At 39.7% G+C, this 18,861-nt stretch overlaps 1 protein-coding gene across 5 annotated transcripts in view; it reads left to right on the top strand.

Annotated features, from left to right (window-relative positions):
- ERCC6 (ERCC excision repair 6, chromatin remodeling factor) overlaps positions 1-18,861 on the top strand; it is a 70,894-nt gene that overhangs the window by 16,704 nt on the left and 35,329 nt on the right. For 4 of the 5 annotated variants that reach the window (XM_082407153.1, XM_082407155.1, XM_082407152.1 and 1 more), the window contains exons 6-7: positions 5,811-5,855; positions 13,961-14,089. In XM_082407153.1, coding sequence (XP_082263279.1) covers positions 5,811-5,855; positions 13,961-14,089 — 174 coding nt within the window. The remainder of the gene's footprint in view (positions 1-5,810; positions 5,856-13,960; positions 14,090-18,861) is intronic. The other variant, XM_082407154.1, reaches the window with a different exon arrangement.

The raw sequence follows: 18,861 nt of genomic DNA, 5'->3' as shown, positions 1-18,861 counted from the left end.
GTCCTCAACAGTTTTTTCTTGTTTCTCAGTGTAGGGAGACCTAGTTTATTATAATTCTTGTAGCTTTCCACGGGCCTTTGCGAATGAAGATTGACCTGATATTCTTTTCTTCTGTTATTTAGAGCTGCTGATGCCCTACATCCAGACTGCCACATACATCCTTTTAGAAGCAGATGAGCATAGTTCTTTTCACCAGTGATTTGAGTACCTGCAGCCTAAGTCCAGGTCTTTAAGAGAGCTGTTACACTCTCACTGTGGTAGTACCTTATGCAGCAAGACAGAGTTGAGGAGTGGCTTAATGTTTGTCATTTCTCATTGTAACTTGCACATTCGATATCTGTAAAGTTGTCTGAACAGTGAGTGGCATCAGTCTTTTTCTTAACTATTGTAGAGAATTAATAAAAGTGTTAATCTCAACATATTGATTATAAGTGGAGTGAATATTCTTCCCATTAAATTGAGTCAATATTAAATATACTTTAAGTATATCAGTATTTTGATCAAGAGCAATTATTTTGATTGAATTTTAAATACGGGTTTAGTTTAAATTCACGGCAATAAGTTTTTCTTAATAACATTAAGATTGTAAAACTGTTATTTCCAAAGCCATATTAGAAGCCAGTTTTTTGCTCAAGTTATAGTAAAATCTCAAATGAATTTCAGAAATATCAATAACTCTTAATTGCCACCAAAATACTATAGCTCTTAAAATTTTATAGCTACAGTTATTAAGGTAGATAATTGTTAAACTGCAGATATCCACATTTAAATGTTTATACTGCATCTCCTTTGGTACCCTTTGGATTGGGGGATGTTAAAAGAAAAGAAAATGCTCAGGATTGAGAAGCATATTAAGAATATTTTAAAACTGCCAGTCACTCTATACTTTGTTATTTCTTGTTGTTGATCTTTGTAGACAGAATGAAATTGTAATGGTATCCCCTTGAGTGAAGAAAAAGACTTTAGGATTTCTTATCTTAGCAGTGGTTTGTTGATGGGTAAGAAGACTAAAGCCCCATATAGTTTACAACATAGAAAATGAGTTTCTCCTAATGGTTAGAATTTAGGAGTATGTACCCAAGGTAGGTACCTTTTGGACTTAAATATGTGTTGGTTATAGCCCTGTTAATTATAATGCTGTTTTGAACCCTTAGAAGTGAAAGTGGGTGACTCCTAGACATCTCACCCCCTTTATTCTCTCAACTTGGAGAGTCTTAGATCTTTCATTAGCTCTAGATTAGTCCTAACTAGGTGTCTTTAGTTTTAGCTGGCGCTCAGTGGGAATTTCCTGTCAGGCCTTTTCTACAGCTTAACCTTTTCTGGATCTGGATAGTAGATGATCCTGCTTTCTCTGACTTAGCCAAGACCTCAGCTCAGTCTTGGGAGTTTTAACCATCTTATAAAATGCCTGTGTATTTTGCCTTTCCAACATTTTTATCCTGCTTTCTTCTCTGTTCTGTTGCATTTGGAGGCTGTCTCCTCAATGGTGTTCCCTGATTTTCATACCTTTGATAATGTACCGTGATGGATGGGCCACTTCTTAGAAGCAAATATTCTGTCGTTTCTTATTCATGTCAATGCTAACAGATCTTACGAAGCATCCATTATTTTTTATTTTAATTTTGGGGTACTCACGTTTCCATTAGGGTATGGCTCTCAGTTGTGAGGTCTTCCTTAAAATCTATTGCTGCTTTAGAAAGCTAGGGTCTGGGAGCTCCAGGTGCCAAACACTTAACAGAAATAACACACATTCAGTGTTGGGTGATATGTGTCCCTGGTGAGCCCAGAGTGGCCTAGAAGACCAAACATTTCATACGTGCACCTTTCCCCACCAGGTGATCAGAGATCTGCAATCCTGGTTCCCTCAGTGTAGTTGGTTCATTTTCCAGTTGAGCTGTGAGGTCAACTCCATTGCTTCATCTTTGCTCTCACTGCATGAATGCACATCTCCATTCTAGGACTGGCGTGTAGGGGTTCCTGTGAGGAATCTGCAGTCTTTTAGGGGACGTGGGCACAGACGGGACCTAACCAGTGTGCAGGGCATAATGAAATCGGACTGAGGTATTTGGGGAAGATTTTGTGGAGGAGGTTCATCCCAGCACTGGGCCTGGTCTGTTGGGTCATTCAAATATGTTGATATGGACCTGAGGATGCAGGTTAAAAACTTGCCACATTTACCCCCGAACTTCAGGTGCATCACTGGACAGAAAAATACTTGCATTGCTTTGGGGGCACGTTGTTTCCTCAAGGGTCTCGTTTGGATTGCTTTGGGTATTGGCGTGGTGGCCGTGGTCTGCAGAGAAGTCCAGTTGCTAAGCTGCCACTTCAGGACAGGGAAGGCACAAGCCCTTGCCTTTGCCCGCCAGCTCCCACCTTTGGCAGTGGTAATCTGTTCGGGGGAGACTGAGGCCTGTTTGGCTTCCCTGGGAAAGAGTGCCGCAATCCGTTGGTGATGTCTACCTTGGCACGGGGACAACAGGGGGAAGCAAGCAACATGCCAGCTGTTTGCCAACAGTGAGATATAACAAACAAAAAATGTCACCAACTCTTGCCTCTTTTCCCAGCAGTGGACGTACTGCTTGGGTCAAACTTGGAGTGTAGGTCCGTTGACACCCCGAGTGAGAGGATGCACTTCCAGATAAGGTCTGTCTCCTGCTGGCACGACTAGGGAGAACATTTATAATTTGACTTAAACCTATACTCTGAATCTCTCCTTTCTATATCCATTTGCCAGCCATTGTTTAAGTTGCTAACCTAACAGCTGTATTTCCTTGGCAACGAGCATAGACTAAGGCAAAGATTCCCAGCCCGTGGGCTGATCCTGCAGAATCACTGGGAGCTCCACCACTGGAGGTGCTGATTCAAGAAGTGTACGTGGGACTACCAGGTGGTAATTTAAAAAGGCTTTCCCAGGTGATTCTGATGCACTGGCAAGTTTGGGAACTACTTTGATATATATAAGTGGACTTTATATATTCTTTTCCTTTCTGAGGCTGTGACTTTTGGCAGATTGAGTTTGTATGTCATTTTCTGTAAACTTCTCTTTTATGTACCCTGCACAATTGTGTTTACATAGGAGAGGGCCTGGGGAGGAGCTTTGGGGTCACTTTATTCAGCTCAGTGCTGTATATAACAGTTCATCGGGTTCTTATCAGGGTGTGTGCTTGAGAATCACGTGGGGAGCACCTTTAGGGCTTAGCCTGGAGCAGCAGGAGCTGGGCACTGTGCTTGGGCTTTGAGCTCCCACTAATTCTGAGGTGAGGTTGGTAGCATTCCTCATCATCAGAGGCCCTTACGATGTTCCCATTTAGGAAACCTTTGAGGAGGTTGGAAAGAATAGTTGGTAAGGATGTTGGGGTTTGAGGATGTAATGCTCAACTCTAGCCCGGTTAGCTTGGTATTGCTGCTGGGGTAAATCACCGCCCCGCCCCATCCTCAGTCAGGGGAACAGTAGAATTTAGAAACAGACTCTGCAGTAGGTGGTGCCTGAGTCTCCTCGGATTACCTGGTACTTTGGGCCAAGCTGCTGAGATCACAGCCTGAAATGGATTTGAATTGGTACTTCCAGATAGTTTGAAGGCTTCCCGTACCCTGCCCCTGACCTTTCACTTTTGATAATTCCTTGTTTTTTTATAGTGAAATTGTGGTAATATTAAGATAGAAAAAACTACCTACACCTCTATTTTTTATTTTTCTATATTTCATTCCAGCCTTTGATCCTATGCATATATATCTTTCAGTTGTTCTAATTATAGTAGGCTGCACAAACACTTTAGCTTGGCCCTTTCAGGGTGATCAGTTTGCCCATGATCTCACTGGTTAAGAGCTGGGATTTGAAGCCAGGACCGGGTTGTGTAAACGGCGGTTTCCTTTCATTTGTGGAATGGGGTGGAATGGGCAGTACCTATGTTTGGCCACATGGTGGTGCCAAGAATCAGGACATAGCTGCCCCTGCCTCCCTGGGCTGGAGACCAAACCCCAGACCCAAGTCAGCTGGGTGAAGATTTGGGGAGATTGCTAGGGACTTTAGAAAACTTGACAGGTCTGGTGTGGATGGGCATAGCATTTGCCTCATGGTGTGGTGTAACCCGCGTCTGTAGTCATGACACCGGTTGATGTAACTGGCTTCTAATACAATTTTGTCGTTAGAGGTTTTTCTTTTCTTTTGCCCCATTTTGAACTTTATTTACCGTGAATAACTTTGAGTTAAAAAAGGTCAGATGGCTCCATTCATTGTGTAAATCTTACAGAGTATCTTCTAAGCCTCCGTAAGGCTTAATCATCTGGGAAAATGGTATCTTCATCACCCTCTCCCTTGAGCACTGTGGCTTCTGTGGCCAGGGGCGAGTTGGATCCTGGTTTGGAGGGTTTAGCTGTATACATGCATAGTTCTAGGAGGGGAAGGCTGTCGGTATTTTCAGATGCCGAGATGAGTAAAGCTGAGGAGGATAAATGTTGAAAAAAGTCTCTTGGATTTGAAATTTGGAGGCCTGAGCAAGGGTGGTATCCGTGGGGGAGGGAGGAGGTTGTTATGAGGACTAAGATAGCTGACATTAGTGAACGCTTACCACTTGGCAGTGCTTCACTTTATGTGGATCTGTTGGCTTAGTCCTCACAGCGCCCTAGGAGATAGGAACCTGAGCCGAGAAAGCTGAAGTCATTAGCCCAGGATAGCAGCAAGTGGAGAAGCCGGTGGTTTGGGTCAGGAGGGAGTGGTCTGTCAGTGTGGACTGGTGCACTGGGCTCAGAAAGCATGGCCTCAGTGATCACTTTCTCCCGTTGCTTGATGAGGACCAAGCCCACACTTTTGCAGGCCCCATTCCTTTGCTTGAAACGGCACTAAAGGCCATGCCTCCTAGAACCACAGTCTCAGCTGCTCTGTCTCCATTTTATTGTCTTCACCGAGCCTCTTCCTCTTCTTTTGCCTAGAGCCAATCCCTTTGCACTGCGATTGTCCCATGTTTATCCTTCAGTTGCATCTTTCTTTGTGCTGCACACAGATTCAGGTCACACTTAGGCAAAGGCCAAATTATTGATACAGTGTAGAGCTTGATTTGCTTGTACCTTAAAAAAAAAAAAAAAACGCAGATCATTTGATCTCTAAAAATCTGAATTTGGTAAAAATTTAATCTAGATTTGATCCAGAAACTAAGTATAAATATTTGAAGATTGTTCTTGTCATCAGTTTCTGGGAGTTGATTTCTTTCTCAAGAAATAAACTTGTGTTCTTTTTTTCTTCTAGGACTCTATATTTTAAAGAGAGAAGAAAAAGTTAACTCCCTTAAGGACTTTTCTTAGAGAGCATCCTGGCTTCTTTTAAATGACGAAGCTAAGACACAAATGAAGACTAATTCTGCTCCGTGCTCTGCACACACCTCTCATCCTCAGCTCCAGTGCATAATTGTCTACATCAGTCTTAATTTACTCTGTGAGATCTGGACTCCTAACTGAGAGTATTTCATCTGCTCAGATGTGCCAATTAAGTCCACCAGATAGACCATAAAAAGGCAGATAAGAAAAGTAAAACACTGAGTATCTCAATTTAGCAAATTAGACTAATCTGTAAGGAATTCTTATCTGTCTGAAATAGAAAACCTATTGCACTACAGAAATGCAAACTATATTAAATACCCAGCTAGGTGCCTTGAGTATATTTTTAAAAAATCAAATTGTACTCACTGTGCTTCTGTTGTAGAATTTTTTCATGGATATTGCAATAAGTGGAGAATGATCCTGAGATTGACATTTCACCCTATATTAGAAATGATTTAACTGTATGATGTGTGACTTTTCCCTCACAATCACTACAGATCTTGGTGGCTCTTGCAACGTAAAAATGAAAACAGAGCAATAAGGTCAGTTGTAAATTTCAAGCAGCAAAATACGTGACTTCCTTGAAATTTTGGAGAGGGCGTGTTCATTTTATTAATATATAATCTCGGGCTACTAATATTTGATAATTCCCATTAATAGGTATATTTTGCCTTTTTTGTAGGTTGGTGTAGGCATTTGAGTATAGGCGATACCTCCTTTTGTTGCCTTTCGTTTTATCGTGCTTACAGATAACTGCGCTTTCTACAAATCGAAGGTGTGTGACACCCTGCCTTAAGCAAGTCTATCGTTGCCATTTTTCCAATAGCGTTTGCTCACTTCATATCTCTGTGTCACATTTGTAATTCTCACAGTAGTTCAGACTTTTTCATTATTATATTTGTTATGGTGATCTGTGATCAGTGATCTTTGACGTTACTGCTGTGACTCACTGAAGGCTCAGATGGTGGTTAGCGTTTTTTTGGCTAACCATCTTTTAATTAAGGTCTGTACATTGTTCTTTTAGACATAATGCTGTCGCACACTTAATAGACTACAGTATAGTGTAAACACAACTTTTATATGTACTGAGAAACCACAAAATTCATGTGACTAGCTTTATTGCAATATTTGCTTTGTTGCGGTGGTCTGGAACTGAACCTGTGATATCTCCAAGGTATGCCTGTATATCGGTTTGTCTGGTATTAAGTGTATCTTAACGTGTTTGTTCAGCCCAGATTACCTGTAGTCAAAAGAATTACTAAGCTGATTTTAACTGTTACTTGGAAAAGTTGGCAGGTGTCAACCCTGACCAGTTTTGACCCACTCTGCACAGTAGCGAGGTGGGGAAGGAATCATGTTATCGTACAAAAACGAAGGCCGTCTTTCCTCTCCTCAAACTTATAGCACTGATGTTTTTTGAGACAAATTTGAATTGAAGTTTTAGAATTTGATTTGCTCTTGTACAGTTGTTTTCATTGTGTAGCATTTAAAGAGGTGATTATTGACCTTTTGGCTGGTGCTATGAGAAAAGGGGTGAATTTCGGAAGTTTGAAAATACTTTTTGAGAGGCAAGATTATGCAAGAGTTAGGAGCACAGACTCCGGGTTAGAATCTTCACATTGGTGATCTTGAGCAGGCTGCTTTACCTGTCCCTGCCTACCTTTCTTTAATTGTGAAAAAGGGATTAAGAATAGTACCTGTCTCATAGGGTTGTAAGGATTAACTTATTGAATATGTATAAATACTTAAAACAGTGCCCAGCACACAGTGAGCATCGGTAGCTATTAGTTGTTATTATTACTTAGAGTTTGTTTTCTGCCTCTAAATTTAAAAAATGTTTACATAATATGTATGTATATATAATTTCAAAACACAGCTTGTCCAGAGCTAGCCAGTGTTACTTAAGGAGGTAATATATGGCATAAGGGGTAGAAATCACAGGCCATGGCGTCAGAATGCCACAGTCGCCCCTAATAACTATGAGGTCTTGTATATTTCCCCATTTGTATATGGGGATCTTAGCAGTACCTTCTTCAAGGGTGATATGAGGATTACAAAAGGTAATACATCTAAGATATTTGGCAAATGTCAGACACTCAACAAATATTAGCTACTCTTGTTATTTGCATGCCCACTAGGTAAAACATTTACTATAAAGATTCCATCAAGCCAGTAAGAGGGTCTGTGAGAATCATGAGGAAGAGCTTATATAAATATTGATATGTATGAAGACGTGACGTTCTTCCAAGGTAAAAAGCACTTTAACAATTGTATGTAATATGCATAGGCAACTCATTAGCTGTTATAAACTTAGTTTTGTTTGATGCTAGGCTTTTCTTACCTCTCATACATTTTTTATTAGTATGATTAAGGTCCACTTAGTGATAAAATATCTGTATGACTATAAGTACGTTATCAGTAATTGTTTGGGGAGAAATAAAAAATTATTTCTCCTTTGAACATACTAGGGGTCACTAGACATCTGCCCAGGGGGCATTCTTCCAACCTCACAGCCTGCTTATTGGTTCTGAGTGTGGATAGGTCAAGATTACACTTTGGTTCCTCACAGTTTTCTCTGTTCTGAGGTCAGTGTTCCAGATGCTTCTCTTGTGCCTTTTAAGGCTTAGTTTCCACATTCCTTGCTGTACTAGGTGTGTAGGACATTGTGCCTAGAGTGACCGTGATAATCTTGATCTTGGCTGATAGTACAGGTGCAGTAGCATGATGGCCTTCTAGACTTGGGGGCTGCACTTAACTCCTGCCTGCCCAAGATTGCGATTCCAAGTGTCTTGACATTTGTTACTATTTATTCACATTTAACCTACAATTAACTAAAATTTCTCAGTTACTTTTTTGTGTGATCTGCCAATAATTATAGTATCTAACATGTATGTAGTATTAAAAAATAGTTTCCAAAGGGTATAGTATACATATTATCTCATTTAGTCCTATAAGGACCTATTATTTGGCTCTCCTCGACTGTGTGGTCGAGGGGACAAATGCAGTGGTTAAATGATGTTTCTAAAGTTAAATGATGTTTCTAAAGTTCGGACCTCCCCTTACTAGTTATGGACCTGCATCTGGTTTTCCCTTCTCAGTGGGTATCTGAAATCTGTGTTTTTTGCTGGGTTCTGCTCTAATGGCTGCCCCTGGAGTCTGAGGGACTATAGGAGTTAGAAAACCTCCCAGTGAATAACACACTCACCTCGTTTTATTTGGTTGCAGCTGTGCTGTTATATGTATGGATTAAAGAAAAAGATGAAAGTGGGAACACTAGAAACATTATTTCCTTTCTAGTAATGTAAATATAAGGCTAGTTAAACTTCTTTTTTCCTCTGCTAGAAGATGAAGTCTTTCATAAAAAGTTGAACCTTTTGCTCAGCCTTTCCCACCTGGTCCTAGGGAGGCTTGGACCCAAACTGAGGACTCCTGATTTCTTCCAGTCAGCTGGTGTGCAAAAACCAGTCTTGTTGCAAAGTGAATCCCCTGGGAAACCCCCAAAAACAGACATCAGGGCTTGAAAATAACTTACAAAATTTTTGTCATTCAACGTAATGAGCTTACCCTCCTCTCCTTTTTTTTCCTCCTTATAAAATTCTAAATTAAACACCTGGCTTTGCAGTCACCCTTTGCCAGGCCTCATTCTTTGCAGTGGGCCCAGCCACGTTTAGGCAGTGGCTACAGCTCGGAGAAGTACTTTAAAGTCACGTATGTAGAAGGGGTAGGAAATGCAGCAGGAGGCAGGCCATAAAGGAGGTAGAACGGGACGTTTCTTGAATCCATTTCTGAGGTACCCACATTGACCGTTTTCAAGCCATGCTTCTCTACCCCTGGTGTCTTCCTCATCCCTAGCCCAATTCAGAACCTCGTTCATTCATTCCCTCGGCATTTATTGAGCGTCTTGTGAGGTGGGCATTATACTAGTCTCTAAAGATACGAAAATGACTGAGACAGTCTCTGACCTCAAGTGGCTCCCAGCCTAATGGGGGAGACAGATACGGATTTCAAAAGATGCTAACACTCTGGTAGATGCTAGCGTTCTAGTGGAGACGTCAGGTGTGCCCAGGTACCGTGGTGTTGGGAAGGCACCTACCTGGAGGATGGGACGCCTAACTGGCCGGTCAGGGACGACTTCTTCCAGAGGTGCTACTCGGGCGGAGCTCTGAAGGGTCCCCAGGTGTGTGGGGGAGGGAGGTTGGGGGCAGTACGGGGCATGCACGTGCGCAGAGAGGAGGCTCTGAAGTTCAGCCCAGGGGCAGCTAGCTGTGTTTTTCTGCCCCGGCATTTTGAACATCCTTGAAATGCTGGAAATTCTCCTTCGAAAATAAATTAACTTCTCAGGTGTATCCTAAGGGTTCCATCGACAAGGCGTGCCAGTAGGTTACAACTGAAGGGCGTATGTTTCTGGTGCAGTTCAGCTGACTGTGCGGCGTTGCTAGCAATCTGGCCCTGGGTCCGAGTTGCTTCTGACAGATCATTATTGCCGTATCAGCCCCAGGTCCCACAGCCTGGGCTGATTTCTCATTCCTGCGTGAGTGTGGCGAAGCCAAGGAGCATTTGCCCTGCCTGCATCTGATTGGAGTTGTAAGTTTATGTTTATTACTGGGTTCTCTTCTGAGTAGCTGCCAGTGGAGTCGGCAGCGGGCTGACTACGGCAGTCGTGTGGGGAGTTGGAAACCCTGCCAGAGAACACCAGGCCCGCTTGGTTTTATGCGGCTGCAGCTGTGACTCTTACATGTGTGGCTCTTTTAAAACGAGAGGAAAGAAAACATGAAAAAGTTATTTCTTTTCCAAAAATGTAAATATTGGACTACTTACCCTCCCCCCCCACTTTAAAAATCTGTTATCTAGCTTATTTGTCGAAACAACAGGATTTAGACATTTTGAGGCCATTTCAGATTTTTAAGATTTCAGATCACTGGGGTCCAGATCTTAATTTTGACCTGCCCCCAACCAGTTTTAGGTCATTCTGTAGTTATCTTTTTGTTACTGTTGTATTAAACGTGGCCATACTTCATGACAATTAACTGTTTACAAATCTGTTCTAGAACTTTCAAATTGAGATATTCCAGCAGGTACCTTCTGATGACTAGGTGTCTTTACTCATGGTGATCATGCTATTCACAGTCATTTACTGAACATCCATTTGACAGACTGTCATAGTTTTTGTGCAAATATACACGTTCAGGAGTTCTGTCAAGCATTTGTGGTGCGTTGCGTTATCACATGCAGATTGTATTGGACTATACATTGCCTCTGTTTCTTCCTCTGTAAGTGAACATTATAGTTCACTCAGGGTTGTGTGGGGATTTCATTAAGTAGATATGATTATATATAATAACATAGTAATTCATTAAGCACCTATTATATTCTAGGCTCGTACTAAGTGCTTTATATGTGGCACCTCATTTAATTCTCCCCTAAATCCAGTGAAGTAGATGCCGCTGTTCCCCCATCTCAGGGTCGAGGAAACTTAGATGCTAAAGAGGTTAAGTTGCTTGCTGAGGGCTGAAGTGCTAATACATGGCAGTAGAATTTGATTCTAGACTGTCTGAGTCTGAGGGTTTGGGCCCATGCTCATTGCATATGTCAGACCCGCTTTATTCATCCCCCTTTACACCTGCTGGCTGGACAGGTCACTTGGCCTGCCAGGCTGTAGGACCAGCAAGTTAAGCACACTAAAGAGGGCAGTTTTAGACCCTGGTAGCATCTGGGATGGGAAAGGCATCTGTTTCTCTCAGAGTTCAGGTGAATCTGGCCCTCCTCCACCCGCCTAGTGTGCCACGTGGTACTTCTTGTCTACCAGCGCTTGGTGCTGCCCTGCTTCAGCGTGCGCGGGTTAGACGGTCAGGTCTCATGGCTGTAAACCACATGAGGAATTACTGCTTTATATACCAGGAGAATCTCTTAGCCTGAGCCACACATGCATGTGGTTTTATAACCCTGGTACTCTCTGTCTTTAATATGTGTATATGATTCTACTGGGGCGATTTGTCTTTATAATGATACAAATACTTGTAGGCAATAATGATTTTTCCCCACCACCTTTAGTCATCTGTTAGCCAAACTGAATAAACATTTGTCTCTTTTCATCTTTCTTTACAAAGCGGAAGGCACTGGAATGCAGTCATTTCTGTAGTGGCTTATGTGGTTTCCTAGGTGCTGTGTGTTCTGTGGCGACATGATGCCTGTATGTTTTAGAAGGGAGGGAGGAGGAGGAAGCTGAAAATCTGTTGAAACAGAGTGATGCGGTGGGAAGTTTAACAGCCACAAAGACTAACTGGCTAAGTCTAAGGCAATAGCTATCATTTATCAATGAAGGATAATGTGTGGTACTCTTGTATGCAAGATATTTCACGACCTCGTTGTGTCAAACTTGCTAAGCCAGGATCTTCTGTTTTTCTTTTTCGTCCTGTAAAATTATTTTTGAGTAGTTGCACAATGAAGTATTCTTAAGTGGCTGTGATAGGTTTTGTGATTTTTTCCACAAAATTTGTATTATCCACAAATTCGCTGAAAACAATTATCTTTTAATATGCAGGTGTTTGGTTCTGAGCTCTGATAGTAAGAATTTGGGTACTGAGGACTGTCTCATTATCTGAAATTGCCTGCTTGCTAAATTTCAGATAGTGAGAAACAGGAATTCAGATATATACATTAGGAAAATGTTTATACATCATTTTGGTTTCTAAGTTCCAATGGTAAGGGTTACCTTTATACCAGGGTTTCTCAACTTTGACACTCTTGATGTTTGAGACCAGATAGCATTTTCTTGTGGAGGACTGTCTTGGATGTTGTAGGATGTTTAGCAGCATCCTGGCCTCTACCTGCTAGATGCTAGTAGTGTTTCTCCCCTCCCCCCAGCAGTTGTAACAACCAGTTATGTCTCCAGACATTGTCAAGTTACCCTGGGGTGGGGGTGAGGGGGTTGCCCTTGGAGGATGGCCAGATTGCCCCCTGTTGAGAACCACTATGGTATACCACTGCACTTACCTAAATTTGTAGATAATGTGAAACTCAGAAGAGTAGCAGAGACTATTATAGCCACTTAGAGGTACTTCATTTCATCAATTGCATGGTGATTTTAAGGAAGAAAAATACAAATAAAAGGGAGAAAGAGATCACCTTTAGAAGTTAAGCACAAAAAGGCCATTAAATTTTTCCCGTAAAAAGACTGTCACATATTAAATCTTATGGTTATGTGATAGCTGTTTCCTTAGACTTGGCCATATACTGTCTCTTTCGTTGGCTGTTCTCTGGAAGTCACCAGCACTGCTTATTTATAGGTTCTCTTAGTGCCCTGCGAAGCAGTTTCAAATCACCAACCAATTCTTCCTTACTAATCCTCAGCTAGCCCTTCCTTTCCTTACTCTGAAGAGCTGAAATTTTCAACAAGACCAGAATTTATTGGAGGACGTGCTTTAAAGGTCCTCCAGCATCTAGTGCACGGGGTTGTGTTTGGCCTCTGTGCTGATTTGGTAGTTGGTGCTGGCAAACATACCATTCCTCCAACTGGGCAGCGTGTGCAGTATTATCCTTCCATGTTCTCCTTTACCTTCCCTCACACTTTCTCTATTACTCCTGCGTAGTCAGTGGCAGAGAAATGCCTTCTTATTGTGTTGCTGTTCTCATTCCCTTCCTGTGAGCTTTCTACTTGGAAGGCATTTATCTGTGTTATTGTTTTATTTCATTTCCACCATTTTGTGAAATTCAAAGTGTCAGTTGCATGCATACTGAAAAAAGCCATCCTTTCATTATGGAAGTGACTAGAATATGAGGCTGTTGACTTTTTTTTTTTCCACTTGTGACCCCAGTGTCCATTATAGTTATATAGGTGCAAAATTAATCTGGCTAAATGGCTGCACCTTCCCAACAGCCTTGCTGTATTGCTAATACTTTCACATCTTTAGACTTTTCTTTTGTTATGCATACATGCTGTCACCCTTCTGAAATATAAATGTTCATCTTATTTCATATCTGAAAAGCAGCATATAACTAAATTTATAACTCAGGTTTTATTTAGTGGACACATTTTTTTCTCAGTGGTATAATTATCAGTACTTTATATTGTTGATGCCTCCCCCTAATTAAGTAATCAATATGTGAATCTGATATATAGTAATTTTGACCAAAAATTTGCTTTATGTTCAAGATGTTGTGCTGTTTTATGCTATGAGCATCATATCTTTAGCACAGAAATAGTAATTATAAATAAAATTTATTTTTTCTTACATTGTCATTTTGGAGCTATGACGTTTAGTATCTATAAATTTAGTTACATTGAAAATTTCACTGACTCTTTTCTAGAATTAAGTTCATATATCTTAGGAACTAGCAGAGAAATTTTCCCTTTAGGGTATGCCAGGAGAGGAGCAAGTAGTTTTGATAATGAAATGAGACCTTACAGGAATATTTCTAGAGCAGCTGTAATAATTCAAATGAGAATTGAATTGAGGAGGAAGGAAAAGAGAATCAGTTGGTTTTTTTTTTTTTTTCCTTTGAATATCAGTGTTTTGGGTAATGATGGCAGCAGAAAGCTAAAAGACTTTTATTTTGTCTGTTTTTTCCTATGTATTACTTAGAACTATCTATTTTAACCTGGTTTGGAACCAAAATAATGGAAATATGATTTTTGTTTTCACGGTAGGAGATGGAATAAACTGAGACTGCAGGACAAAGAGAAGAGTTTGAGGCTTGAAGATGATTCTGAGGAAAGTGATGCCGAATTTGACGAAGGTTTTAAAGTGCCGGGTTTTCTGTTCAAAAAGCTTTTTAAGTATGTGCCATGTGTTCCTTCCTTTACATCTGTCATCAAGCCATTGTGTACAAATTAATATTTTAGGAACTACATAGTACTTACCTGTGGGCCCTTAAGGTACTTGCAACAATTTATTGCAAACACAGATACTGTCAAATGAAATTTTAGCCACATGCTGTTCATTAAAATTAGATGGTAATAAATTGACTAAAGTGCGCATTGGGTATGTTTATAAAGTGATGAATCTATGTGGACCTGTCTCAGCAGACTAAAAGCTACACATTTAAAAGCTATCTACATCGAGTTCTTTTTTTGTTGCTGTTCTTAGCAATTTTAAGGGGCCAAACCTCTAACTCTAAATCAGATTAATTAAGAAGAGTTGCTTATTAAAATCAATATTGGGGAGGTTTTTACTTCTATATTGAAATAAAAAACTGTGTAGAGATTATTTTTCTGAGTGTCCTATACTGTACCTAAGGGCATAATACTTTTGAGCTGACCAAATGTGTATCTAAATATTTCCTGTAGATGTTATTCTGATATCAAAAGAGAAGATGTAGGCAAACACCTTCAGGGTTGAGTTGCTATTTGAAACTGACTATGTTTCATATGTGAAGTGGCCCAGGGTTGCAGATAACTGGATGCCCTGTGATAGATGCGTGCCTATAGCCTATAAGGTCCAGGCGAGTCTCCGTGATGAATGTAAATACTGAGCCACGTTTTCAATCTCAGTCCTCCTGGGATTTACTAAACAAGGTGTCCTGGGATTTACTAAACAAGGTGCTTTAGGAAGGCTTCCTCGATGCATATAGGAAGTTAAAACATTAAATAGCTTCTTTCTGTCTCTTGTATCATCACTTGGTAGTTGGGTGCAGGATGTAAACTTCTTTCTTTGAGACGGTTATGTTTAATCTCCTTCATAGATTCAGCTGTCAGCCATGCCCTAACCTTGTGCAAGATGTCTCCTTAAAAAGAGCATGCTTTTTATATTTCCTCTCGAAGAGCTTTTATTATAGTTTTAATTTTTCTCCTGGGTTGGAGGGGACAAAGGGAGTGGTTATTTTATCCCGCTAAACATAATAGGATGGCTGAATCCTAAATATGTGAACTATCTTGGTTGGGTTACCATACTGGACAGAAGAACTGTAAAGAAGTTCAAACCTGAATCTCTAGTAATTTTTGTAGATGTTTTATAGCCTGGGGAGGTGGCTACTGTGTTTATTGCTTCTCCCAAATGAAAATTTAACTATGGAAAGGTAAATAAAGATAATGTTTATTGGCAACTCTTTTCATCTTCTCTAAAGTGATTGCTTATTAAGAAACACTCCAAATAGTATCACTGTTATATTAGCAAAAGGAATACCCAGATTATAGATTAAATTGGTTTAACAAAGACAGGATACTTCTACATGAGTATTAAGTGATTTGGCAAATATCCTCAAGAATCAAGTTGAATGTGCATTTTTGTATAAATGTGGTATTTTCTAGCAAAGGAATTTCACAGTTAATAGAACCAAACTTGGCTTAGTAGGAGTATATAGGATTTAGTGTATTGACTATTAACCCTATTGTAGTTAACGTAAATGCACGTTTTTTAAAAAAAATTTGTCTTAATTGCACATTCCTGGAAAGTATTTTGTTGTTTTCATTTTTCATCTCTCAAAAACAGGATTTTAAATACTTCATAAATGTTATGAAACTTCTGTTTCTTTTATTCTGCTACATGAAATAAAAGTAATAGGATTGGTAGAGTCTCCATTTTTCTTTTATGATTAGGTTTTAGCCAGGCCAATTTAATTTTAAGCTGTAGATCTATTTTTACTGTACTTACCGCACTCTGTGGAATTAAATTAACAGGGTATATTTGTACGCAAGGGAGTCAGCAGGTACAGTTATCTATTTAACTGTTTGCTGTTTTCTGCAAGATCATGGTTAACTTTTAAAATTCTGTTTTGAAAGTTTGCCCGGAAAATGTATTTGACTCTGTGATTTAGCAATCAGATGACAAAATTCAATCTTTCAACTTTACTTTTAGCCACACTAGTAAATGCAATCTTGGGTTAATGTGACAATGCCAAGATATACCACTTATCTGTGGTTATTTTGTGATGCTTCAGTCTCATGGGGGAAGCAGAGTACAGTAATTTCTTTACTCTTATACAGTAGTTTGTAAAAATCTTTTAACTTTTCCTAAAGAGTAATTTTTATGTCTTCAAAGGTTCTGAAAACTGAATTCCGTAGCCTGCTTTCATTTAAAGTATGTAATTGTTTTACAGTGTTTATTATTAGGAAATTAAAGCAACAAAACCTGAGTCAGTTAGTGACACTGCTAGAACCAGAACCCAGACCCCCTAACTCCTCATCCAGTGATACATGCCTACCAATCAGTGTGCTTGTGCAGCCTGAGGGCCTTCATGGAAAGAGAGAGCCGCTCTTCACCATCTTTGTACAACGTCCCCAGCTGTGGTTGGGGATTTCCATGTAGTGATGTGACTTACAGGGCTGCCTGGTAGATATTTTTCCTGAAGTCATTTCTTTAGTGTTGTTCATCATCTTATATGCACAATCATACACTGTTTGAACGCCCTTGGAAATTACATCTGTAGATGAGGAAACATCTAGCACAGTGTCTCTGCTTCTCGTGGGTCACCTAGAATCCAGATGTCCTAACTCCCTCTGGGATACCATGCTGGTCACCATTTTTTATCCTTTGATGATTTCTCGATTGTCCCTCTCTTGATTCCTTAAGTTAATTGGCCCCAAAGAGAGAGAGGGGTTGGACCTGTGTTGGGTGGAGGCAGTGTTGTATAATGGGAAAACACTGGAATGGCAACTGGGAGATTTTGGCCCCTACTCTGTCCGGAGGAGCTGGTCCCATAATTGTTCTGTACCTCAGTAAAAGGAGGCTGATTGACTGGAATTTAGTGATTCTGAACGTACATCAGTTTTTTGGGGAGCTTTTTGGACTACATCTTTTTCCATAGCTGAGATTAGTCCAATGTAAGTAGTTCACGACCAACTTTTATTTTTAGATGAGGATTTTTCATTCTCAACACAACTGACATTTTGGGCTGAATAATTCTTTGTTGTAGGGACTGTTCTGTGCATTGTAGGATGTTTAGCAGCATCTCTGGCCTCTACCCACTAGATTACATTTGCACTTTCCCAGTTGTAACAACCAAAAATGTCTCTAGGTATTGTCCAGTGTCCCCTAGGGAGCAAAATACCCTCTTTACCCCCCATTTACCCCATTCCTGGTTGAGAACTGCTGGTCAAGATTATCTCCAAAGTGGAATCGCTTTGGAATCAGAGGTTCTGGATTTCAGTTCTGACTTGCTCATTTTTTTCCTAGCAGTGTGACCTTTAGCAAGTTACTTAACCTCTCTGTGCCTTCATTTCCTAACTATAAAATGGGCTGATCCTCTTTGTGTGGGCTGGTTGTGAGGTTGTATCCAAACCTCACCTGGCCAGGTGCCTCCCCAGCAGCAGGCCCCGTAAATGGTTGGCAGCCTTTATTTTCTGATTATATACCACGTGTTAAATAGAATTTGTCCTTCATCCCAAATTAAATGATCTTTTATCCATAGTAGACTTCACTGTGTTTGGATTTTAAATCCTCTCTTCCAGGGTACCTACTGTGTGTGTATATTATAACTAGCAAACTTAAGCAGCAAAATTCTCATTCAAAATTTTCCTTATATGATAGATAATAATGGCAACAGCTAGAGTCAAACTTTTGGAATTGATTTGCAGAATACTGGGGGAAAGTTAATTATGACATACTTTCTAAGAGAAGAGTAGATACAACTAGTTTAACAGGGACTGAAATCCACAATGAGATTTTAGGTAGACATATCACATACCAAAGAGTAAAAAAATTTGGGCAGTAAAACAACAACAAAACCACCTTCTTTTAAGATGGGCAGCTCACTAGCCTTGGTATTTTCTTTCAAAAAAAAAATTCTTTAGCTTTCATTGTCTTTTAAGTGATTTTTGCTTTAGATTTTTTTTACTTGGCATATGATCTTCATACCATTCCATAGTGTTAAATCTTTCACTCTCAAAAATGCTTTTTGCATTATTCCTTTTTTAACTTCATTTTTAGATTATTGAATTAGACATACCATTGATGGAGAAGGGGAAATACCAACTCTTTTTTTGTTTTTAGAGGGGAATATATTATTGCTCTTTGACCTGTACTCCTTATTTAAGATTTTAATAGCTCTGACCTTTTTGTGTCTATGATAAAGTCCCTGAATCAAGTTCTACTTTAAAATATTAAAAGACCTTTTGTATTGTTGAGTCTTTAAACTGTTTTTTTTTTGCATCTGCTAGTAATATGACAGAATCATATGTTATGTACTAATTTTGTGAGCAGCCCTATTATTCAGACTTGTTTATGGCCTTAAAATTTAATTTAATTTTTCCTGTAAAAAGATAATATGATTACCAAGTGACTTTTCAACAGTGTATACTGTAAATTGTAGTGTTCTCTGTCCTGCTTTTTGAAGCTGTTCAGATGGAAAAAGTAAATGTTAATGCATCTTTTCATAGAAAAATTATTGGAACTTTGTATAACTAAAAATATTTGCAGTTTTTTCCAGAAGGATATTGAATAAAAGATAATAAGTTTATACTGGTTTACCAAGCTATTTCTAATGTTGAAAAAGAAATGAAATAGTCCCTAATTACCCTATCTATCAGTTTAATTAGAAATGTGTTAATGTTCTGTAAAGAAAAATTTGTGATTTTTATGCCTAGGTAATCAAAAATGTATGACCTTATAAATA

The sequence above is a fragment of the Balaenoptera borealis genome, assembly GCF_965194805.1.
Source record: "Balaenoptera borealis genome assembly, chromosome: 10".
NCBI classification, from domain to species: Eukaryota; Metazoa; Chordata; class Mammalia; order Artiodactyla; family Balaenopteridae; genus Balaenoptera; species Balaenoptera borealis.
This window is presented reverse-complemented; position numbering and strand designations above follow the sequence as displayed.